The sequence below is a fragment of the Calonectris borealis genome, chromosome 19, assembly GCF_964195595.1.
Source record: "Calonectris borealis chromosome 19, bCalBor7.hap1.2, whole genome shotgun sequence".
NCBI lineage: Eukaryota > Metazoa > Chordata > Aves > Procellariiformes > Procellariidae > Calonectris > Calonectris borealis.
Window position 1 is genome coordinate 13054400 of NC_134330.1, and position 23233 is coordinate 13077632.

At 61.6% G+C, this 23233-nt stretch overlaps 1 protein-coding gene across 1 annotated transcript; it reads left to right on the forward strand.

Annotated features, from left to right (window-relative positions):
- Positions 1 to 1086: 1086 nt before the first annotated feature.
- Positions 1087 to 22962, forward strand: MLXIPL (MLX interacting protein like). The gene is made up of 16 exons (XM_075169076.1): positions 1087 to 1582; positions 9813 to 9919; positions 10079 to 10161; positions 10368 to 10457; positions 11223 to 11267; positions 11566 to 11764; positions 12456 to 12533; positions 16553 to 17395; positions 18014 to 18087; positions 18554 to 18710; positions 19381 to 19493; positions 19674 to 19793; positions 20135 to 20262; positions 20633 to 20756; positions 21941 to 22070; positions 22549 to 22962. The coding sequence occupies exons 1-16, from the start codon at positions 1287 to 1289 to the stop codon at positions 22668 to 22670; spliced, it is 2709 nt and encodes a 902-aa protein (XP_075025177.1). The 5' UTR covers positions 1087 to 1286; the 3' UTR covers positions 22671 to 22962.
- Positions 22963 to 23233: the final 271 nt, after the last annotated feature.

Here is a 23233-nt window from a genome sequence, read left to right on the forward strand (position 1 = left end):
AAATACCCTGGATGGCTGCTCACTCCTCCGGATCACCAGCAGGACCCACCTGTGTGGTACGGAGGGTGCTCTGCTTCACCTGCAAGCTGGATTAAAGTTCAGATGCCTGCAGTCATCTATGTCAGCTTTATGCCACCGTTCATCCCATGTTTTCATCAGAGATGCCTGAAAGCTGCGCCTGGGTGCTCTCCGGGCATTTTGTGCTTGTGCCAAGTTGTGGAGCTGGGGAAGAAGTTGCCAGAAACTAGAAAGTCTGATTTAAGCCTGAAATTATATCCACTTTGTCCCCCTGCGGCTCTGGTCAGCGAGGAGATGCTTGTGACACAGGTCTGGCTGGCATGGCACATGCTAAGCCCTGGCAAGAGCTCTCAGTATTTATCAAAAATCAGCTGGCACGGAGCAGGGAAGGGAGCTGGTGCAGCGAGCCCTGCCTTCCTGCATCTCTGAGGACACCTCAGAGGCGAAGGTAATCCATCTTAAGGACTGCATGACTACAAGGTGTGTAAGTCACACCACACCTGAGCTCATCATTGTCCTCTCTTGTATTCAGCGTTTGCATCCCCTCTCCTGCGGGGTTACATGTCAGAGCAGGCTTCTGCCTGGGCTGTTTCTCAGCTTGGCACACGGCTCAGTGCCTCGGCGCACTTTGTGCTGAGCTGAGTGCCCGTTGCTATAATTTTACCTGTTTGTGTCCCTTAATCTGTATTTGTTCCCTTGGAAGTGCAGGCAGATACATTAGGACAGAGGCACTAGGTAAATACCGCCCGCTCCTCTCCCCGCCGGCGCGCCGGGAGCAGCGATTAACCCCGGGTAAACAGAGCTGACTGCCAGCGAACCCGTGGCCGCTGGTGACGGAGGGGACAGGGGACCCGCAGCCACTCCTCCCCGGGTTTGCAGAGGAAATAAAAGCCAGGGCCGTCAGGTGCATTGCAAGAGCAGGATGGTGGCGTGGAGCTGAAGCTCCCGTGGCCGGTGGCCGGTGGCAGGGTGCCATGGCCTGGCTGACGGTGTGCCATGGGCGGGACCAGCTGCCACCACTATAAATAGGGCTGACGGCGAGCCGCCCCGGCAAACCGAAAGCTGAACCTCGGAGCGTGGAGGAGACGGTGTGGTCTGGAGCAGGGCGAGCGGCGCCAAGGAGGAGGTGTGGTGTGGGTGTCCTGTGCTGGGGAGCCCAACGGCATGTGCTCGATGCCAACGCAGTGCCCGTAGGGCTCCGGCACAACCAGGACGTGGACCACAGCACCAGGGCAGGCTGATAAGGGCTCCCCAGCAGTTGCCAGGAGATGGCAGGACCTCAGGTGGGGCTCCCGGGTCCCTTCCCGGAGCCCCCGGTTGGGCCATGCCCCGTCTCTGACTCGGACTCGGACTCTGAGGACGCGGCTGCAGGTGGCACAGGACCTGGCACCGGGGCACAGAACCCCTCCCAGGTCATCCACAGTGGCCACTTCATGGTGTCATCCCCACACAGCGACTCGCTGCCCCGCCGGCGCCACCACCACACCGAGCCCGAACCAGCTGATCCCCGGAGCATCGACCCGACCCTCACCCGGCTCTTTGAGTGCATGAGCTTGGAGTACAGGTGAGTACGAGATCCCTCTTGCTGGCATGCATCTCACAGACCCGCCCCAGCTCTTCAAAGGCATGAGGCTGTCTGAGCCCCACTGCCCCTCCAGGAACCTGCTGCTAATTGCCAACTGATAGTGTCCTCGTCTTCTTGTCCGTTGGGTTGTGATGTGCAATCTGCTCAAAAACCACCATCCTGAGAGGTTTCAGGGAGAAAGAGCTGGTACTGGGTTGTTGGCCATGGAGACAGATGAGAAGTTCCTGCTCTCTTCACGTGTAGTTCCTCCTCTCTTAACCCTCCTCCACCGTCCCATGAGATCTGGAGTCACTGCACCTGGCTGTAGCACCCTCATGGCCAGGTCCTGTACACTTCATAGAGCAGCAATAACCCGGTGGGCAGCCAACGCTCAGTCTTTGGCAATCCAGCCCAGAACAGTCGTCCTGTCTTCTCGTCCTTGACTCTGCCCACATGTCCCAAGGTTATTCCAGGACATTGGGCAGCACTCAGGGCTGGATGGCTGCACAGGGCCTCCTGAAAGCTTCCCCCCTTCTCTCCTGCAAAATCAGATAGCTGACTGCATCGTTCCCCCAACTACACAAATCACCCAAGCTCAGGATGCTGGGGACCTGCTCATCCCACAGCTCCACCGTGACAACAGGAGAGCCTACATCGTGTCTCTTAGCGCCTTGGTCCACATTCTTGGAGGCAGCTCCCCTCTTTTGCCAAGGCCCCAAGGTTTTGAGTTCTCTCAAGCATAGCATCAGGGTGACTTGCTCTACTAGCACCGGTGCAAAACTGCTTGCATAGCTTTCCCAAAATGTCCAGGTGAAAACCTGGAATGATGATGTCCTACTGATGCCACATGAGAACAAAACCTCAGCAAAACAGCCTTGAAGAGTTGCCCATTGCCTTGTTCCACACAGGGTCTCGTTCAGTTGCTGACCTCTCAGGTATGCCTTGAAGTCCTTGAGTGCTCAACACAATGGAATACGTCGTCACTGCCAGAGTAGCCCTCGTGACACCGGGCACTGGGACAGCACTCCAAGGGTATTAGTTGCCACACAGCTGTGTACATTTGGCCCATCGCCACAGCCCAGATTGCATGGTTTGCTCACAGCCGGTGTGGAACAGCTCTCCTCCAAGGTGCTGGTGAAGCTGGCGCTCCACAGGAGCTCAGTGAGCTTCAGCGTGGGGTGACCCAGCTGAGGGTCATGCTTTGTGGTCAGGCAAGTCACCCCGAGTGCCATGCACAGGGGACACTGAGGCACTGGTGGCCTCACTCTCTTTTGGTCTCCCAGCTCCATACTTGCTGTACTCTGATCCTTACAGCTTGGGCTGGAGAAGCAGACACTTCTCCACCTCAGGGTGCTCAAGCTCGTGACTCCTGAGATGCACCACAGCCTCCGTGTGCTCCTGAACTCTGGTCCTCCCCAGGCAGAGGGGAAAGGGGCAGGGTGCAAGTGCTTTGGCAGGTGGAGCGACCACAGCAGCAGTATGCCACCCATGCTGGCCATTACACTGCAGACAGGGCTCCATCACTCTAGATCTCTCTACCCCTTGGACTCTTTCAGGGCCTTGTTTCCCTCCTGCACTGAGCATGATAATGCACACACCAGCCCCAAAACCAGCACCATGGCAAACCATAGCTGCAGTTGGACAATAGCCCTCAGTGAGGAGGATCCACATCAGCTACAAAGCATTAGTGCCACCACTGATGGCCACCCCAGAGTCCAGAGCACTAGAGACGTCTCCTGGCTGCCTTGGTGCAAGAATAGGTCTTGCTCAGCACCCGTGGAAGCAGTTCTTCATCTGCCATGGAGCCAGGGTAGCTGCAGGCCGTGGGACCCAACCAGGGAAACGTTGACATTGGACGTTCTCCAAACTTCATGCTCGGTTCTTCTCTCTCAGAGTTCCTTCCGTCCTTAGACTCTCTCCCCCTCCACCTCTCGGCTGTCATGCTCTGCAGCTTGCCAGCACCCTAAAAACAGGATGACAACTATTGATCAGAGATCAGTTTCAGGTGAACCTGGACCTGCGATGCAGTGCTGGATATGCCTCTCCACAGGTGGGACTGGACTCTGGTTCTAGAGCTGACTGCTCTGCTGGCTAGCTGCTGTTTGGGCATTTCTTTTCTCCCTTGGGAAACCCATGGCAGCTTTGCTAATACATTTTTGACAGACTTGTAAGCGGTAGTTGGAGGAAGGTATCAGAGGGCGCAAATGGAGTTTAAAGATACTTGGCACACCTCTATTTTTAGTCTTACCTGATTTGATACTTCTCTGCATCATCTGCCATTTCACAGCTTCCCTCCCAGCCAGGTTCCTCGGAAGGGGTGTTGGTGCAGAACAGCCTCAATTGGAGTGGCCAGCCAAATGTCCTCCAGTCGTCAGGACTGCATCCGCAGTTATGTTGTAGACTAACTCCCTAACAAAGCAGAAACCACAGAAAGGTATTGGTTGGAAGGCACCTCTGCAGTTCATAGTTCAAGCCCTGTGCAGGGCAGGGCTAACTCCAAAGCCAGATCAGGTTGCTCAGGGCCATCGCTCTGATGGATGGAGACCAAGGATGGTGAGCCCACCACCTGTCCACCCTGTCCCAGAGCTGCACCACTCTCACAGGGAAGAGTGCTGTCCATGGCTCTAATTGGATTTTCCCTTGTTTCAGCTTGTGTCCGTTGCCTCTTGTCCTTTCATGGTGCATGTCTGAGAAGTGTCTGGCTCCATCTCCTCTATAGCCTCCTTTGGGTAGTTGAAGACAGTAAGTAGATCCTCTCTTCACCTTCTCTTCTTCAGGCTGAACAAACCCATCACTCACAGTCCTCTTTTGTCAGGTACATTAGTCCCCAACCATCTTAACATCCTCCTCCAGAATCACTCCACTTTGTGAACCTCACTCTTTTACCGGGGCGGACCAATCTGGACACGATACCCAGACTTGGCCTTACCAGTCCTGAGTTGAGAGGGACTATCACTTCTCTCGACCTGCTGGCTGAGCTGTGACTGTTTCAGCCACCCATTCCGTGCTGTCCGAGGCCTGGCTTGCACCGTTTCAAAGGCAAATACACTAAATTCTCTCTAAACACTTGTTTTTCAAAGGCTGTAGCTGAACAGTCATTTAGGTAGCTGTAATTCCTCCCCTCCCCAGCACTCCTCCGCAGCTTTTCACAGACGTTTATGGCAGTGCTGTCTCAGCTTGAGCAATCGCCCTGAGGATTTGTTGTTTTATCCTCGCTTGGGCTGGACTGTGCATCATCCCCTCACTGGGAAAGAAACGTTCTCTCCACATAAAGGCTTGCTTCTAGCAGTAATTTGTTTCTTCAGATCCCTCAAAGAGAGGCAACTCCCCCCCCCGAGGTCTTCCTCCTGGTGCTGGAGGTTGGGATGAAGCAGTTCCCAGGCCCTTTGTACCCGTTTTCCAGGACACTACTCTCCTTCCAGCAGCATTCCTGCCAAAGACTTAATGATTCTCTTCCACTCCTTCTTCTCCTGCAACCTGCTGCATTTCTTGAATCCCTTCCTTAGACTGCTGTTTCTCCCGTGGGTGGACCTCTCTGCAGCACACATGGCCTCCCCAGGTTCCCCCAAAAAGCTGAGCATGTGGACCCAAGCTCCTTCAGGAACTGTTCACGCTATCGCCTTAGCACGATCTCTCCAGCTGAGCAAGCTTTTTCCCCGTCACCACAGTGTCATCCGCCGGTGTCCTGCCTTGCAGAGTTGGTCTCCTGGGCTCACACACCTTCCTGTCACCCACTGCAGGGAATCATTGGGTGACTGACCTGGGGAACTGTCCTCCTGAAAGGAGAAAAACTGGGTGCAGGTGGGAACTGCAAACTGCAGACACCCGTGGCCTTATCTTGCACATGTCTATCTTGTGCTTCAGAAGAAGCCTCCTGTAGCTGTTCCCAGAGTGTGATGTAGATTAACCTCCTCTTCTCCCCTGCAAATACCGGGAGGGGAGATTTAGCAGGTAGGGGCATCAGACTGGTAAGTGATGTGGAGTATTAACTCTGCCCCTCTCGTTATTTAAAACAAGGTAGGCTTCAATTACACCCTTGCATGCTGATTTGGTACTAATTCAACCTCCTGGCAAGCTGATAGCAGCCTCTGAGCCTTTCCTAGAAGAAAGGGAATTGCTGCTATAGCTTTGCCGTACTTTCTAATTGGTTCTTGAATTCACAGTGCCTTAAACATTCATGCACAGGGCAGCAAGCACCAGGCACCAGGCAGAGACCCCAGTGATGCTGAGCTGCCCTCTCCCCATTTCCTTCTCTCAGGATTAGCCTGCACTTTCCTTTGCCCTCCTGGCAAATCGCTCACCTCAGTTCACTACAGCTCAGCAGCATTTGCCCGCAGCCCTGTGCACTAGCTCAGACAGTGGCTCACACCGATGTGGCCACATCCTGCGATTGCTGGGTCACCCCCACCATTTGATGAGCCTTCGGTCTCATCCAGACCTAAGACCGTCTGGGCGCTGCCTGTGCCCTGGCTGGAAGGAAGCGGGGCACTTCGGCCAGGGGAGCAGAGCTCGGTGCCGATGGCAGCCCCGGCTCAGCAGAACCCTTCGGGGCTTTGCGGCGGGCTGGGCAATTCTGCTATGAATTATCTGCACAATGGGCAATAGTGGGTCTGGCGAGGGGGAAAGGCTCACGCTCAGGCTAAAGCCATCCACGCTACAGCGTGGTTGTGCTGTCAGTAGTGGCAGGGAGCTGCACGCCTTTTCTCTGTCATTTCCCAAGGATTTGGGGCTGGTCCTGTCCAAGCAGCATGCAGAGGAGCTGGGCTGGTGTGCAAGCCTGTTCCCATGCTGATGCACAGTAGGGTCATACCTGAGATAAATAACTGGTTGTGGAGATGTACCTAGCTTGGCTCGCAGCTATCCAGCTTCCCAGACAACTGTTTGCAAGAGGATTTAAATCACTTCCCTTCTCATCCGGAGCACTTCATGCTCACTTTGCACGGAGGTAAATGGCTGCCCGAGAGGCAGAGCTGTAAGGCCAGAGGCGCTCCTGTCTGGGAGTAAATACACAGAGCGGGTCCCTATCTAATCCCCAGTACAGTCTGTTAACACCTTTGTTTCAACACTGCCCTCAATTTACCCCAGATGCACCCATGCCGGCCGCAGCGCCTGCCGGGGCAGAGCTCGCTCCCTTCGGAGGCAGCGGCGAGCAGCCGAGCCGGCGCAGCAGCCGTTTCATCAGCACAACGCGGTAAGGAAAAAAGCTCAGTCAGACAGTAGAGATTTGAAGTCAGATTTGAACAGTCATTTTTTGGTTTGGGGCACTTTTCAGGAATATTGTGGTAAGATTTTTAACTTTCTTTCCCAGACTCTGGATTTTAAAACATAAAAATTCAAGAAAAAACATGACTTTGGTAGCAAAATTTGTGAGAAATTGAACATGAGCTTTTAGGACTTCCAGGAAAGGCTGTCCTCTTTCAGCCAGTCTGGGGCCAGGTTGTGTCCTGGCAGCCCAGGGGGTGAGGGGGGATCCCCTCGGGGGACCCTGCTCCTGCTGCACTTGGGAAGGCCGAGCAGGAGGACCCTGCCAGAGGACCCTCAGCTTAGCTGTTCCCCTCCGGCTGCCGCCCGTTTCTCTTCGTGCAGCCCTGCATCTCGCCAGATCATTCCTCCTCCCCCCTCTTGCTGTTAATGGAGAGCAAAATACTCCCTTTTCCGTGAAAGCAGGGGCTGCAACACCTTGAACTTCTGGACGGGCTAAATGAATCACGGAGCAAACAAGCCGCGACTGGCTAAAACAGAGTCAGTGCTGACCCACGCCGGGTTTGGTCCCAGGCTGAGCCCTGTTCCCACCTCACCCCATCCCACAGAGACCCGTTAGCCGCTACTAGGGTCTGTGTCCCCACTTCTCCAGCAGCGTGGGGCAGTGGGATCTCCTGTTTGGGGCATCCCAAACCTTTCTCACGGCTCAGCGTGGGGTTTGCATCCATCTTGCTGGGGAGATAATTTCAGGGAAGGGTGGGGCCATTTTCAAGGCAAACCGGGGAGCAAAGATCAGCCTGATAAGCCCCAAAACTGAAAGGATCATTAATGGGGAAAAAAGGCTTCTCGGCAGCTCCGTGGCCACGGCCCCACCAGCCTCATGCGTGGCCGAGGTGCCCGTCTGCGGCCGCGGGGCTGCGGTCTGCAGGCCGGGCTGCTCCTTTGAGCTGGCTGTCGGGGCGGGTGGCACTGGCGAGGAACGTGGCCAGGTAGCCTTGACCGGCAGGATCTGGCCACGCGCCTGGGAATCCTGTCCCTTCCATTGGCTCCTCTGCTTGGCACCACTGTTTGCGCTGTTTGCCTTGTGCCACTGGGGAAAGTTCAAAATCCTGGTGATAGCAGAGTGGCCAGTGCGTAGCCAAGTCCTTAACTCTCTGCAGGCTGGAGGCACGGGGACAGGGGTCCTCCCCCAGCCCCTGGGGCCATGGTCAGGCTGGGTCTCCCTGGGGAGGCTGTCCCCGTCCACCCCCGCGGGTGGGAGCACCCGCCCCCAGACACGTCCCTGCATCAGGCTCTGGAGCTGGAGGGGTCCCTGGTCCTTGTCCCCCACAGTGAGATGGGACAGCAGCGCTCTCCTCTCCCCTCTGCCCCAGCACGCTCCCTCCAGCCGCAGAACCGTGCAGGACCAGCACAGGGGTCTCGCTGCTTGCACTGCTGCCTGTTCGGGCTGACGTCGAGGACAGCACCCCGTCTGCCACAAGCCATCGGCCCGCTGGGCTGCAGAGAGCTCCGAGCCGAGCTCCGAGCCGAGCCGGCACAGCCGCTGAGGGAGGCAGCCCCGCTTGCCACGCCATGCCATGCCATGCAACGGGAGGCAGATTTCAAGGCAGGTTAATGCAGAGTCGGCCAGAGTTTTTGTTTGAGGGTTTCACAAGCTTGAATGAACAAGTGTGCGCTTCTTAAAGCATTAGCCGGGCACTGCTCTCATCCCCAGCACCTCCCTGGGGACACGGCCTGATGGCACCTTGGGGTGGACCCGAGGAGATGCTGGCAATGGGGGGTATGGCACCCCTACACCCAGCCCAGCCGCTACCTTTCTTCCTCCCTGCATGTGCCGAGGATAAGTGGGACCCAAAGCAGCACCGAGATCTTTAAGGGACAAATTCTTGGCTGGGGAGGGACGTGGGCTTCCCAGAGAGGGATGCCGTGCAGCCCCCAGCCTGCTCTCACAGGACCCCTCTGTGCAGTCAGCATTGCCCCGAGGCCATGCTCTGGTGGGTGAGAGAGTCGGGGCAGCCACTGGGCTCGCAGGGAGAGGTGAAAAGGACCCCAAAGTAAGGCAGAGGGACCCCAGCCTCCCCTGCGGAGCTCCCAGGGTAGCAGGACCCTCGCTGGTGGGTGCACGTGAGAGGGTCGTGTCCCTCGGCTGGAAGGAAACAAGACGATCAGTGAAATGAGGCTGTCTGCACTGCAGACCCCATTAGGGACATCACCGCCACCACGATGAGCTGCAGAACAAACACGGCTGCCTCCAGGAGCCAGGAAACGGGAAGGAAGGAGCCCAGCTCCGGCTGGGGACCGGGGCGAGGGGCACAGGTTTGCAGGGATGAGTGCAGGGAGGAGCCCAGGGCAGCACTGGGCTGCGGACAGGGCTGGTCCTGCTCTCTCCCCCTCTTGGGGCACAGACAAGCATCCTTTAACGTCCTTAACATCCTCCAGCTTGCTGTCCTGCCTTCCTCAGACCCATGCAGATGGCTGCCCCTGCCCGCCCCGCTGCCTGCGCCTGCCCCCAGCTGAAGGTACCATTTCCAAGCCTTGCCTGGCATTAAAAGGAGGGTCAGAAATAGCTGCCCAAATGCTGCGATGCAGCAAGAGCCACAGCAACACGTGTCCCCAGGTGTCTCGCCTGGGCAGGACACTTCCCTTCCCATACCCTGGGGCCAGGGTGCAGCCGTCCTAGTCGAGGGCAGGGGGGTCCCACCTTGGACCCAGGGTTCGAGCCTCAATGAATCAATTCCTCCATGTGCTGTGCTTTAATCCCAGGGGCTCGAGAAGCCTCGCATGGGTCTGTGAAGTCCCAGTTTAGGTCTGTGCTGCTCTCAGGGTGAACAGGAGCTCAAGGTGCTCCCGTGGGTGCTCCCATGGGTGCCAGGAAAGCAGCCTGCAGCAGAGCCACGTGGCTGCACCCACTCCAGACTTGCCACCAGGCTGGTGGCCCCGGGCATCTCTCAAGGCACAGCCCCCTTGGGAGACCCGAAACTGGAAGGGCTCTGGGATGGCTCTCTCAGCCTCTCCTTTGATATTTTAGTGGGAAGCTGGTGTCTCCAAAGTGGAAGAATTTCAAGGGGCTGCGACTGCTTTGCCGGGACAAAATCCGTCTCAACAACGCTATCTGGAGAGCATGGTACATCCAGTGTAAGTACAGGGCCAGACCCCTCTCCATCTGCCGAGTGCTGGGCAATGTCAAGTGGGATGGGGCTGGCACTGGGACTGCGATGTATGGGTGCGCAGGCACCCTCCCCTGCCCAGGGACGGGAGCCACGGGTAAAGCCAGCTGTGTTTTCCCCTGTGCAGATGTGGAGCGGAGGAAGAACCCTGTGTGTGGCTTCATCACCCCGCTGGAGGGGTCGGAGGCGGATGAGCATCGAAAACCAGAGGTAGGGCATGGTCCCTCGCAGCTCTCTGGGCCAGGAGCAGGTCTGGGTGGCACAGGTGGGAGCTGGGTACACGCGGGGGGCAGAGCTTGTTGTATTTCATAGATTTGCTGGGAAAGGTGTTTCTGGTGTGGCACAAGGAAACCAACACTGGCTGTGGGGTGCTGGGGCTGGGGGGCTCAGCGGTGACCCCTGTTATGCCCCCCCAGGCTGTCGTACTGGAGGGCAACTACTGGAAACGCCGCATCGAGGTGGTGATGAGGGAGTACCACAAGTGGAGGATCTACTACAAGAAGCGGGTGAGTGGCCCTGCCTGTGCTGCTCCCCGTCCCATGGTGGTGTTGGCGTTGGGATGGGACGTCAGCGTGCCCAATGTGGAGCTGTGGCTGACCAGCTGTGGCAGGCTCTTGCCATTGGGAGGGGGATGCTGGCTGCCCCCATGGATGGAAGGGAGCTCGGTGTGAACCAGCCGCCCGCGGTGCTGCGGTGTGCTCTGGCAGCCCGACCTGGGACTGTGCCCTGCCTGGTGCATGATCCGGGGCTGGGTTTGGCAGCGCACCCACAGCACACATGTTGGGGTAGGTCAAGCAGGGCCATGGCTCGCCCACTGCTCTCCGGCTGGGCTGGGATTTGCGGGCATGCCGCTGGCAGCCACTCTCACCCCAGCAGCACATGCTGCCGGGCAGGCTGGATGGCTCCGCATCAGTCCAGATGCCCACTGTCGGGCATGCTGGCACCACGATCTTGGCCACCTGCCACGCGGGGGTAGAGCGTGGTCCAGCCTCCTCCCCAGCTGCTCGCTCGTGACTGATAAAATCCAGGGGTGCCACAGGCGGGCAGGGTGCTGGCAGCCTCACACCACCACACACCGTTGGTCCCACCACTGCGGCGGCTGCTCAGCCCAGACCCTGTAGAGTAAAGGCGGATGTGAACCCGTGGTGGCCACACTGAGCCCCCCAGGGACCCCCCTCCTGAGCACTGCCCCCCTCTGCCCTGCCCCTGGCTCTGGCCCACGCCGTGCCCGCCCTGGCTGGGGGCTGACACAGGCTGTCTTCTCCTTCCAGCTGCGAAAGTCCACCCGGGAGGGAGAGCTCTCCAGCCCAAAGCGGGTGAGTCCGCTGGGGAAGGGTGGGGAGGGGGAAAGAAGGGGGGGTGCAATGCAGACCCCTGCACTGGGCAGCTTGGGAGAAGGGTGGAGAAAAGCCCCAGGGAATGACGAGCCCAATGGGGTGGGATGCCAAGCACTTGGGATGCTGGATTCACCCTTCTGGAAGCACCAACGTGCCAGGTGTGAAGGTTTGAAGTGATAAATACTGCAGGGAGCATGGGAGCTGCCAAGGAGAGCTCCAAGCATGGACCCTACCCATGAGAGGTGCCCACCTGGCTGCTTTGCTCCATCTCATGCAGGATGAGGATGTCTGGAGACCAACAGAGAAATGGTGCAACCAGCTCTTCTGCAACGTGGTGCCCATGCTGCTTGGGGATGAGGAAGAGGAGCCGGGGGGTAGGCAGCACTTCGACTTGGACACCTTCCTCTCAGACATCTCTGACACCCTCTTCACCATGACACAGACACCCAGCGCCCACCAGGCACTCCCCGAGGATGGTAGGTGCCCCAGCCCATGCTCTAGCAGGATGTGGAGGAGGAGGTCCAGGTGGGCAGCACACACCGTGGCACCTTGCTGCCTCTTGGCAGGCAGACAGGATCCCTCCTGCCAGGGCAGGAGGAGGGGATGCTCCCGCCCTGCCCAAATGGAGCTCTCACTGTTTGGGCAGGGCGGGAGCATCTCCTCCTCTGGTGGCTCCCTATGGACCAGCCCAGGCTGTCCCAGGTGGGATGGGCTGAGCTGCTCAGGGAGCGCTAGCCCCGTGAAGGACCTTGCACCAGACCCCAGGGCAGGGCTGCCAGCCCTGGGAAGCAGCGGGCAGGTCCTGCCTTCCACGGGCACTCTTTGCTGTCCCTGCCTGGCCAGGTCCCTGGTGCTCCTGCAGCATCAGGCAGGTCCTGTGCCAAGGATCAGCCTTTCCCTGGGGTTCTTGGGTGCTGGATGACATCCCAGAGGTGCTGGTGGGCAGGGTGGTGGGGACAGGATGGCCCTGGGTCATCTCCCTGGTGGGCACTCATCTCCCTGCCGTACATGGCTGCAGGGCAGGGTTTAGCGACACAGGGTGACTCTGGGGTGCCATAGAGGGGTGGCAGCCAAGCAGGTGTGAGGGCAGAGGTGGGAGAAGCCCTGAAGAGGGGTCTTGGGCATGCAGTGGCTGGGCCCTGACGTTGCAGCTCTGCCCTCTCGCAGCGTATATTGGGAATGCTGACATGATACAGCCGGACTTGGCACCCCTGCAGCCCACCCTGGATGAGATGGAGATCTCAGGTAAGAGCCAGCTTGGATGCGGTACCACATCCCACACAGCCCAGCATGCTCTGCACCCCAAGGCAGCCAAAATGGGGTTGGCCAGGCAGCAGTAGGAGCTGCTGGGGCAGCCAGAAAGCACCGGACATCCACTGGCATGGAAAAAGCAGCATGCATGGGCCAGGGTGCTGTGGCTGGCTGCGGGGCAGGGGCTTGGCATGCCTGCCTGCACCTGGGGCAGACCACGGCAGGTCAGGAAGGGCCTGGACAGGAACTGTAGGAGGGGATTTCTACAAACAGAGGTCTTTCCAGGAGTGCCAAACCACCTCATTTTAGCTACAGACAGAGGACGGACAATTGTCCCCCACAAGAAAGAGGAAACCTCTAGAGAGCAGGTTCTGTGCTGCTGTGTCCCCCTCCTCACCCCACTCCCTGGCCAGCCCCAGGCTGAGCAGCTCAGGGGGCTGGCTCGGAGCTGGGACCCCGTGCTGGGCTGTGCTACATCCACTGGGGACAAGCCACTGTCCCTGCCAGGCTGACCCAGAGACAAACCTGGCAATGGTGTCCAGCTGGGGCAAGGGTGCTGACAAGGGGAATGCCTGGAAGCGGGCAATGGCAGCCTCGTCCCATGGGGCTGCCACCAGCGCTGCCATGCAGGCTCTGAGCCATCAGTGTCTGTGAGCGCCCTGGAGTCAGCTGGGACATGTCCTGGTCCCAGCTGTGCAGTGCAGTGTCTCCATATGCCAGGGCAAGGCACCGCTGGTGCACGCTGCACTGGGGACCAGCTCTGCCCTCAAACGTGCCGGAGCCGGTGGCCTGGGCACACTTTGGAGCTGGTGTGGATTGGTGGCTGCAGCCCTGCCAGGTAGCCTCGGGCAGCACCAGCATCTCTAGACCCCTTTGCGCATCTGTGAGCGCCCTGCGAGCTCCACGGCTGGTCTCCACTTCCTTCGGTGGGAGGAAACAAGGGTGCTTGCGCCATACGGCTGCAGGGTGACGCAAGACCAGATGGTGGCGGGGAGCAGGCTGGGGCACTCTGATGTGCCAGGGCAGGCGGTGGGATGCCCCGGGGATGGATGGGGCGGGAAGGCTCTTGCCAGCCCTCCTCGGCTCGTTCCCTCCAGAGGTCCCATCAACGTGAGCCGTGCTGGGAAGAGGGTCTGTCCCCCTTTGCCTCCTGTCCCCAGGTGCTCCATGTGGGCATCAGTCCCTGGGAGGTGGGACAGCTCCAAATGGGTCAAACTGACACTTGACAAGTGTCCCTTCCCCCGAGAGGTCCTGCATGGTGCTGGAAAGCTGCACCAACCCCTTTCAAGCAGCACCTCGCCACAACGGTGTCACAGCAGCAGCCCCAGCACCTCTCTTTCTGGGCCCAGCTGCCGTTTGTGCCACCAGTGTGGCACGGCCTCGTGCTCAGCAGAAGATGGCAAGGGGCACGGCAGTGCCCATCTGAACCAATATATTTCTATGAGCAGCCAAATTGTACTTTTTTTCCTGGGGAAAAGACCTGCATTTTGCTCCAGGGTGCTCCCTGGGAATGGGATGAGTCTTACTGCAAGCCACTAAATTGCAGAAAAGCATCACTTCCTGTTCTGCCCGTGCCCAGTGGCTCCACATGGGGGGACTGCTGGGGCTGGGGAGGGTCCCAAGCCCAGCTGGGGTCAGGGACAGCATCCCAGGTATGGCCCAGGTATGGCTCAGCCAGCCCAGGCGCCAGCTGCTGAGCACAGCTGGAGAGAGGCTGGTGTGCCCTGGGGCAGGGCAGCACTCCCGGCTGGGAGTTTCGTCCTGGACGTGACATTTCCTGGGATGCTGCACGGAGCAGCTCGCCCGATGATGAGAGGTTACAGTCCTGCGACAGCCAAGCGCTGCGTGTGAGTGCTGGCGGGACACAGGTGTGCGCTGGGCGGCGAGGGTGTGCGGGGTGGAGGTGTAGGAGCAGAGAGGTGTGCGCACACCATGCGATGGGCAGCGCTGGGGATGTGTGACCACAGGGCCATGGGAGGAGTTGGGAGAGGAGATGGGGCATGACTGCTGGGTGCTGGGTGCCAGAGCTGCAGGTGCCAGCCAACCCAATGATGTCCCCAAGGCCACTTTTCTAGCAGGGCGTGCGATGGCTTTTTGTGGCTCGGGAGCGGGGATCCCCCCAGCAGCCTCCTGCAGAGCGCTGCGGTGCAAGCGTGCGGGGTGAGCACCGCGACAGTCAGCGCAGGGCTCCCGCAGGGTCACAGGACTGTCACCGTGTCTGGCGGCTGTGGCAGAACTCGGTGCCTGTCAGTCAGTGCGTGCAAACCAATCCCCAAATGAGGAAGCACCTCCTGTCCGCGGCGGGTGCTGGAGCGCAGTGTGGGGTGGATGGAGAAGTCCTGATGGCAGAGGCAAGGGAGCAGCCCAGCCCTGTGCCCTGCTGGCACCGTGCTCCAGGTAGGACCTGCGCCGGGCACCAGGGACCTGGGGGCTGAGTTGGCTGTCCCCCGGGGTGGCATCGTCCCGCCACGCTGTAGATTTCTCCCAGAGCCTGGGGCCAATGCTGGAGGGTCCTTGGTTTGGGAACAGTCTCTGTAGCCCCGATCCCATTGGAGAGCAGCTCCAGGTTTGAACGGGATGCCAAAGGTGTGGTGTGCCGACCGCACGGGCTCTTCTCCCTTGAGCAGCGACATGCCCTGGCCATGCTGCGTGGCCTGGGAGCAGGTCAGGGTGATGCAACAGTGGAGAGGAGCATGGGCAAGAGCTGTGGGGTGGGGAAGGGGCAGGAGAAAGGGAGGACAGGGCACTCAGGGGCTGCCAGCCACCTTCCATCCCTGCAGCACAGCGAGAGACACAAGAGGAATCGAATCTGCAGAGCTGGGCACCAGAAATGCCTATAAATACCCGCAGAGCTTCAGTGCCAGTGGCAGGGGACAGCCTGGCGTGGGCACGGCAGAGGGCTGGGGGCAGCGTGGAGCTGGGCGCTACGCCCTGGGGAGGCTGAGACCCTGCCTGGCAGCAGCACAGGGTCTGGAGGCAGCGATGCTTGTGCCAGCCAAGGGGTTGGGAGCATGGCCGGGTGCTCCCCAGAGGGGATGCGAGCGCCTGTGTCCTGAGGCGGCTGCCCGGGCACAGAGCCTGTGCCAGGGCCTGTCGGTCAGCTACCTGCAAACCCAGCCTGCGCCCCTGCTCCATCCTACGGGGAAGCATCCGGCAGCCTCATCCCTGCCCCACAGTCATACTCTGCAGGGAATACCCTCCCGGTGGCAGTGCCCAAGCCAGCACTGGCACAGGCAGCAGCAACGCTGGCACCGAGCCAAGGCGTGTGAGGGGCTGATGTGCCCAGGGAGCTCGTTTCACCGGGGAGGCGGCTGCCCAAAGTGTCAGACCAGCCTTTTGCGCCGTGGCGTCTGGGCCTGCGGAAGGAGCAGGGTTGTGGAAAGGGGAGAGGAAGGGAGAGGGAGTCGTGGCAAGGTCACGGGGCTCGGCTTCGGGAAGGCCATGGGATGTGGTTAGCCGCAGGCTGCACGCACGGCAGCGCTGGGGCAGGGAGATGAGCACTTGCCACGACCCCAGGGGACTGTCCCCCGCGGCGCGGGGATGACCCGCTCCTCTGAGCCCCCCCGCTGTGGCTGCCCCGCAGCCTGGGTGTCCTGGTCGCTGCCCCAGCCCAGGGCTGGTTCAGGAGGAGCGGTACAGCCACGCACCCCCCCTGGGAGCAGCCCCGGCGCCGGAGCACGTGGCTCCCAGCTGGGTGTTGGGGATGGAGACGGGGTCTCCACCCTTGGGTGGCACCCCGGGCGGGTTTTCCTGTCCCCATGCGTGTGGCAAGGCTGGCCCCAGGCGCGTGGGTTGCCTCTTCCCTCCATACTCCAGCATTTCACAACCTGGGTGCCAAATCTGCTGGCGGAGCCAGGAGCTGCCCTGGCACTGCAAGGTGAAGGTGGGACTGGCAAGTCCCCGGCAGTGCCAGTAACAGGGTACGGTTCCCTCCGGCATGCCCTGGGGCTTGCCACCCCCTCCCTGGGAAGGTCCCCTCATGCCCGTCACTCTGTCTCCACTTGGCCCTGCAGATATCTTCACTGGCCACCGGCCACCAGCATTACAGATGCAACCGGGCTACCAGGAGCCGCCCTGCTTCGTGCCCATGGCTGAGCCCCTGTTCGGCGGCGGGGGGTCCCTGATGGGTGCGCGGGGGCTGCCCACCAGCCCTGAGGCCCCGCTCCCACCCGGCACCCTCCTCCAGGTGAGCGGGACCCCAGCTCACGGCCCGCGGCTGCCGGTGCCCCAGCCACCCCCCCTGACCCTCCCGTGTCTCCCACAGCCTGGCAGTGCCTCCCAGCTTGGCCTCCACGGCGCCTTCCTGGGCCCCGAGCTCCCCTCGGCCCCCCTGCCCCCTGAGCCCCCCACCACGGCGCCCAGCGGTCTCAGCCCCCAGCTCCGACACAAGCCCCTGCTGCAGTATGGCCTCCCCAGCAAGTGCCTCGGCCTGGAGCCACCAGAACCCCCCTACACCCCCCCCATCCTGTCCCCGGGGGCACCACTGCTGGGCCCAGGCCCCCCATTCTCCCCCGCCTCGGCCCCCCGGTCCAAGTTCCCCTATGCTGGCTCTCCTGGCCCCTCGGTCCTCGCCCACCCCGCCTCCCCCCTCTCGGCACCCTGCTTCGCCCCCCATGCCCCGGGGCTGGGCTATTCCACAGGCACAGTGCCCCCCGGGTACCCTGTCCCGGCCGCCCCCCAGCTCCTGCCCCCCGTCCTGCTGGGCGACCCCAGGTTTGCCACCCCCAAGGGGCTGCCCCAGGGCGGGCGGCCGAAGGCAAAGCCCAGCGTCACCAAGACGAAGAGGCTGCCGGGACCCCCCGCGCCACCCCACCTGGCTGTGCCCACCCCCTGCCTGAGCCAGCTGCTGACCACAGGTAACGGGGCCGGCGGGCTGTGGGGGGGCACAGGGGCGAGCTAGTGGCGGGGGGATGCTATGGGGGTTATTGGAGGGGGGACCCCGCTTTCCCCCTGGGGTTAGGACACTGGGGATGCTGAGCAGGGCGCGTGGCTGTCCCCACGGCAGAGCAGCACCCAGAAGTGAAGCTGTGCCTGGGGGAGCACCCCTGGCTCCAGCAGCCCCAGGAGAGAGATGGGGCCCAGGCAGCCCCAGGGCTTGGCAACAGGCACCACTGCAAAGTCCCCGTGTCCCCAGCCTGGTCTCCATGGCCCTCCATGGATGGGCTGAGGGGTCACCATTGTCCTGCCCATGCGATGGGACAGGTCCCACAGAAGTTGTCGTGTCCAGCCCCATGCTGGGCTGGGGAGGGGCTGGGGGCTTCTGCCTGCACCAAGGCTCCCAAGAACGTCCCCACTGCGGGGAGCAAAGGCACCTCTCTCCAGGGGCTGCTTCACCTTTCCCCGGGACAGATGGGCAGGGAAGGGGCTGCAGCAACGCCGGTGCTGGGGGCTGGCTGTCCCGTGGGGCAGGAAAGGTCACCCAAACCCCAGCACCCTCACGCAGCAGCACCCTTCTGCTCCCCGCCCTCTTGCAGCCAAGCAGGAGCCAGCCCTGGATGCCCCACGCCCGATGGGCGCAGGACTCATGCCCGCGTCCCCTGTCTCTCCGGTAAGCGTTCGCCTTAGGTTGGGAATTGTCCCCCCAAGCCAGGAAGTGCCTTCTGCTGGTGGCTGGGGCAGGGGTAAAGGTGGGGCAGGTGGGGACATGGGGCTCTGGGGTCACCCTTTGCAATATGGGGCTGGACAGGCACAGCGCATGGGGACGGGGTGCCAGGGTGGCAGCAGTCACCTGAATGTTTTCTCCCATGAAAGAAACAGGGCAGAGGTGGGAAACACCCCACTTGCAGGGCCCCTTTCCTGGCGATGCTGCCCTGGGGCGATGGGGCTGGGGCTGCCCCTGCAGATGGTGGGATGCCCCATGGGGATGGGGCTGCACGTCCACCTCCCTGGTCCCCTCGCGGGCATTTGGCTGCCAGTGTCGGGGCACTGACTGACCAAAGGGGAAGACCTGGTCCCTGGCATGCACAGGGCACTGGGCCCCCGACCTCCCACTTCCCTCTGCCTTCTCCCAGCAGCAGAGCGCTGTTCCCGACGTCCCTGCCACCTTCCTCTCCAGAATGGCCCAGCTGAGCCCAGGACAAGCAGTGCCGGTGTCCGTGCCGCTGGCGGGCACCCAGCCGGGCCCACTGCTGGTCCCCAAGGCAGAGCGGCTGTCCCCCACATCGGCTTGTGGTGAGTCTGGGGCATCCCAAGGAGCTCCGCAGGACACTGCGTTTCTGCAGGGAGCTTGGACCAAACGTTGTGGGAATGTTTCGTTTCGGCTTCAATCCCAGCTATTTACATTTACCCAGCTGAGCATGGATGATTTCTTTCTGCAGGGGAGGGCACAGCCCCTTCACCTGCCTCCTTCTACAGGGGCAAAAGCAGAAACAGGAAAAGACAAAAAGGAGCAAAATGTCGGACTGTGGTTTTGAAAACCCAGAGCTTGGTTTTCAAGTGGGAAGCACCCTGCTTTCATCTGCAGAAACCAGAGCAGCGGCTGGAAACCAGGCTCTAGTGTCGTTCCCAGTTTCAGTTTGGTGCTGCAGACCACAGCCTTGCTGCCCTCGGGACTCTCTCCTGGTGATTTCCACCCCAAGAAATGCCAGGAATTTAAAATGTCACATCCCAAATGTTCCCATTTCTGAGCAGTTGTAAAATGAGTGGGATTTGGAATAAGACAAAACTGTAAGATGTGGTCAGATGCTGGACCAGATGAGCGGGGTGGCTGCCCCGGGGCTGGGGTAGTGCTGCAGGCTGCTCCTCTCTGCCTGCCCCAGCGCAGGACCCTGGTGTCAGCCCGTCACGAGGGGCTGCTGCTGCTGCTGCCCCTCTCCCCAGAGCATCACCTTTCCTTTTCCAGGCAGCGACTGGCCCAAGCCCGGCCAGGCTTCCCCGGGACCCACTGTGAGGCTGGGCACTGGCATCTCCCTGCACCACCCCGTGTCCCGTCAGGGTAGGCCTGAGTCCAGCAAGGTACGGCAGGAGCAAGCACTGCCTTCGCTATGGGGGCACCACCTCCATGCACGCCACTTTCCTGCTGCCCCCCAAACTCCCAGCCCTTGCTGCGAGCTCTGGGCCAGCCCGTCTCTGATGGGGCAGGTGGCCCAGGGCCGTTCCCACTGCCAGGAGGTGCCTGACAGCGCTTGCCCACAGATGGAGAGCCGCCGCATCACGCACATCTCCGCCGAGCAGAAGAGACGCTTCAACATCAAGCTGGGCTTTGACACGCTGCACAGCCTGGTGAGCACGCTGAGCGCCCAGCCCAGCATCAAGGTGAGCGCCTAGGGCTGCGTGGAACCGGCCCTGGGCACACAGGGACATGGTGTGTCACCGGGGACGCTGCGTCCCTGGTCGCCCCCGTGCACGGGGCTCCTGCCCTGCACCCCAGCCCATGGGGCAGGAGGCTGCGAGCCCACACCAGGCACATGGAGACTCGTGCAGTGTAGCCGTGCCAGGGTGGTCTGGGCTCTGCAGCCTGTGGCAGAAGCTGCCAGGGCTCGGCAGCAGGAAACATGGCACCTTGTGCTGCCAGCCCCGCTGCACAAAGCACTGGGTGGCCCACGCCCTGCCCACCCTGGGGGGTCCCGTCGCCATCTCACCCTGTGGCCCCACAGGTCAGCAAGGCCACCACCTTGCAGAAGACAGCTGAGTACATCTGCAAGCTGCAGCAGGAGCGGGCAGCCCTGCAGGACGAGGCACAGCGGCTGCGGGAGCAGATCGAGGAGCTCAATGGCTCCATCAAGTAAGGGGGGCATGGCTGGGGGAGGCAGGAGGGAGTCACTACCTGCATCGGGGTAGCCAAACAGGGCAAGCAGTAGCACCAGGGAGGCAGCAGGACACAGCAGGTCTTCTGAGCACCTCCCAGGACCTGCATTTGCCTCTGTCCCCCCTCAAACCCTGTTTCGGGGGGGGGATGCTCAAGAGGCACTGTTCTGTGTGGGACCAGAGCATGGGGCCATGCCCCACAGCTGCCCTGGGAGGAGGACACTGCCTGCCCACCCCTGCTGAGAGCTGAGGTCCTGCTAGAGCCTCTGGGCGGCCCCCCCGGCGGCAGGCCCCGCGGCTCCCAGCCTCCTGAACACGGACCCACCGGCACTGCTTGTGCCCCACAGCCTGTGCCAGGAGCAGCTGCCGGCCACAGGGGTGCCCATCACACGCCAGCGCTTCGACCAGATGCGTAGCATGTTCGACGAGTACGTCCGTTCCTCCACACTGCAGAACTGGAAGTTCTGGATCGTATCCTTTGGAGCCAATGCCTGCTGCTTGCTCTGACCCCTCCACCAAACACCAGGTCCTCTGGTTTACCCGCTGCTCCCAGGTCTGTGGGGTCCTTCCGGCTTGAGAGGCTCTGGGGACCAACGGGGAGATGTTTCCCAGCCAAGGGCACATGGTGGGAACACACCGAGATGCTGTGGTTAGGAGGAAGCTCCTGTTACAAGGGAGCAAACGGAGTAGAACTAAATGGTCAGTCCTCGGGGACAAGGAAAGTCACTGGCGGAGCTGAGCTCATGCAGGGAAGAGCTCCTGGTGACATGGGAACTGGCTCTGAGAGGCAGCAGCCATCAACTAGAGATTAGGAAAAGTCCAGAGACAAAGCTGGGGACATGATGGCTTGGCCTTGGTGGCTGCGTGGCACATCCTGGAAACCCAGGTGTGCCCATGCCTGGGGCACAAGTCAGGGCTCCACATGGTGGAGAGGATGGAGGGGTGGTCAAAGGGCTGGGCCTGCTTCTCTGTGAGCAGGGAAGGATTAGACACACTGGGACCGTCAAGCCTGTAGAGACTGTGAGGTCTAGAAAATCCCGAGGGGCAGAGTGATGGGCAGGCCTTGCTGCCCACAGTCCACTCCAGTGCAGGCAGCCTGCGCAAGGCAGAGGTGGCTCCTGACAGTTTGGGAGCGCTGTGGAGCTCCTGTCACAGGACACTGGGTATACTAAAGCCAACATGGGCTCCAGGACATGCTCACGGTGGAGGCATCTGCTGTGGATTACTACATGCACAAAGTCACCAGTCCCCAGCAGTGGTCCCTGCAGGCTGGGAGCACCAGGGGAGCACACTGGACACACGGGTGTCGTGCCCTGCTCCTGGGCACTTCAGGGGACACTGCACTAGCTGGCTCCTTGATCTACTGTGGAAGAGTTGTCTTGTGTCTAAACAACCATTTCTGGCAGTCCCAGTCATGACGGGGATTATGCAGCTCTCCCACTGCCTGCCCCGGGTGACACTCATGTCCCTGTCACCCCAGCAGTACGGGTTGGGGCCCAGTGTGCTGCTGCGCTGGGGAAGGCACCCAGCAGGTCTGCTCCATGGCCAGGCAAGGAGGTTTGTCCTGCTGCCTGTAGGAGGGTGCTGCCCACACCTGGCGGGTGGGAGACCATGGCCTTGGCAAGGCTGGTCCTTAACTCCTCTGCTCCCATCAGTTCAGCATCATCATCCGGCCCCTCTTTGAGTCTTTCAACGGCATGGTCTCCACAGCCAGCATGGAGAGCCTCACCCAGACGTCTCTCGCCTGGCTGGACCAGCACTGCTCCCTCCCAGCGCTTCGGCCAAGTAGGTGGTCCTGCTCCTGTCCATGGCACCCTGAAGAAGCCGGGCTGGCCAGCTGGCTCGGACTGACAGAAACGCAGAGGGGAAAAGGACGGGGGTGTCCTGGGGGCGGTGGGGCTGGCGCTGCACCACGCTTCTGCCACACGGGAGGGAAGAACCCGCTGGACGTCCTGGGGCTGCGTGCTCGGTGCTTTTCCGTGCTCCTTTCACGCCCAGGCTCCAGCTGAGCTGCTGCTGCCCTGACCCGAGAGCCTGTGTCATGGCTTGGCAGGGCTCAGCCCTCCCCGAAGCCCCACAGGGTGGGTTTCCCTTCGCCCTTTCTGCTGAGGGCTGTGGCAGGGAGCCGTGGTGCCGTTCCAGGGGCCATGGCAGGGCTGGAGTGGGGACGCGAAGAGCCACCTCCCCCAGGATGGGTTAACGCGGGCCCCTTCCAGCCCCCAAGGCATGGGGGGCAGCTGACCTGCCCCACGTCTCCCCGCAGCCGTCCTGAGCTCCCTCCGGCAGCTGAGCATTTCCACCTCCATCCTGAGCGACCCGGCCTGCATCCCCGAGCAGGCGACGAGGGCGGTGGCGGGGATGGGCCGTGGCGGCGGCTCCTCCTAGCTGCCCCCGGGGGGGCTTCCCCAGCCTTGCCAAGACCCGCGGTGCTGCCAGACGAGCCCACCAATGCCAGCGAGGAGCCCCCGGCGGGGCCAGCACCGCCAGGCCGCTGGAGCACGGGGCAGCGCTGGCCGGCAGCAGCCCGGGGCCGCGGGGCTACTCTCCCGGCGGGGGCTGCTGCCGGCCGCCCGGTCCTGCACCGCGGGGCCTGCCAGAGCCCAGAGCGGCAGCCTGGCAGGCCTGCGGAGCTCCTGGTGGGGCCCGGCCCCGCTGCCCGATAAAGGTCTCGCTCTGCCCACAGGCCCCAGCGTGGTTCTTCCCGCCCGGGTCTGCTCTGGGGCAGGGCTGGGGGAGGCAGGGCTCCGCGGGGGGGGGCGGGCGGGGGGGGGGGGCAGGGGCGGGCGGGGGGGAGGGCAGGGGCGGGCGGGGGGGAGGGCAGGGGGGGCGGGCGGCGGGGGCGCAGGAGGAGGGCGGTGGGGGCGGGCAGGGGCGGGCGGTGGGGGCGGGCGGGGGGGGGCAGGGGCGGGCGGGGCGGGCGGCGGGGGCGCAGGAGGAGGGCGGTGGGG

Excerpts from the sequence above, each read along its gene's own strand:
- MLXIPL (XM_075169076.1), top strand. The coding sequence starts at position 1,287 with ATGGCAGGACCTCAGGTGGGGCTCCCGGGTCCCTTCCCGGAGCCCCCG. Across the intron at positions 10,458-11,222 it reads GGATCTACTACAAGAAGCGG|CTGCGAAAGTCCACCCGGGA; the intron begins GTGAGTGGCCCT and ends TTCTCCTTCCAG. Across the intron at positions 22,071-22,548 it reads CCTCCCAGCGCTTCGGCCAA|CCGTCCTGAGCTCCCTCCGG; the intron begins GTAGGTGGTCCT and ends GTCTCCCCGCAG.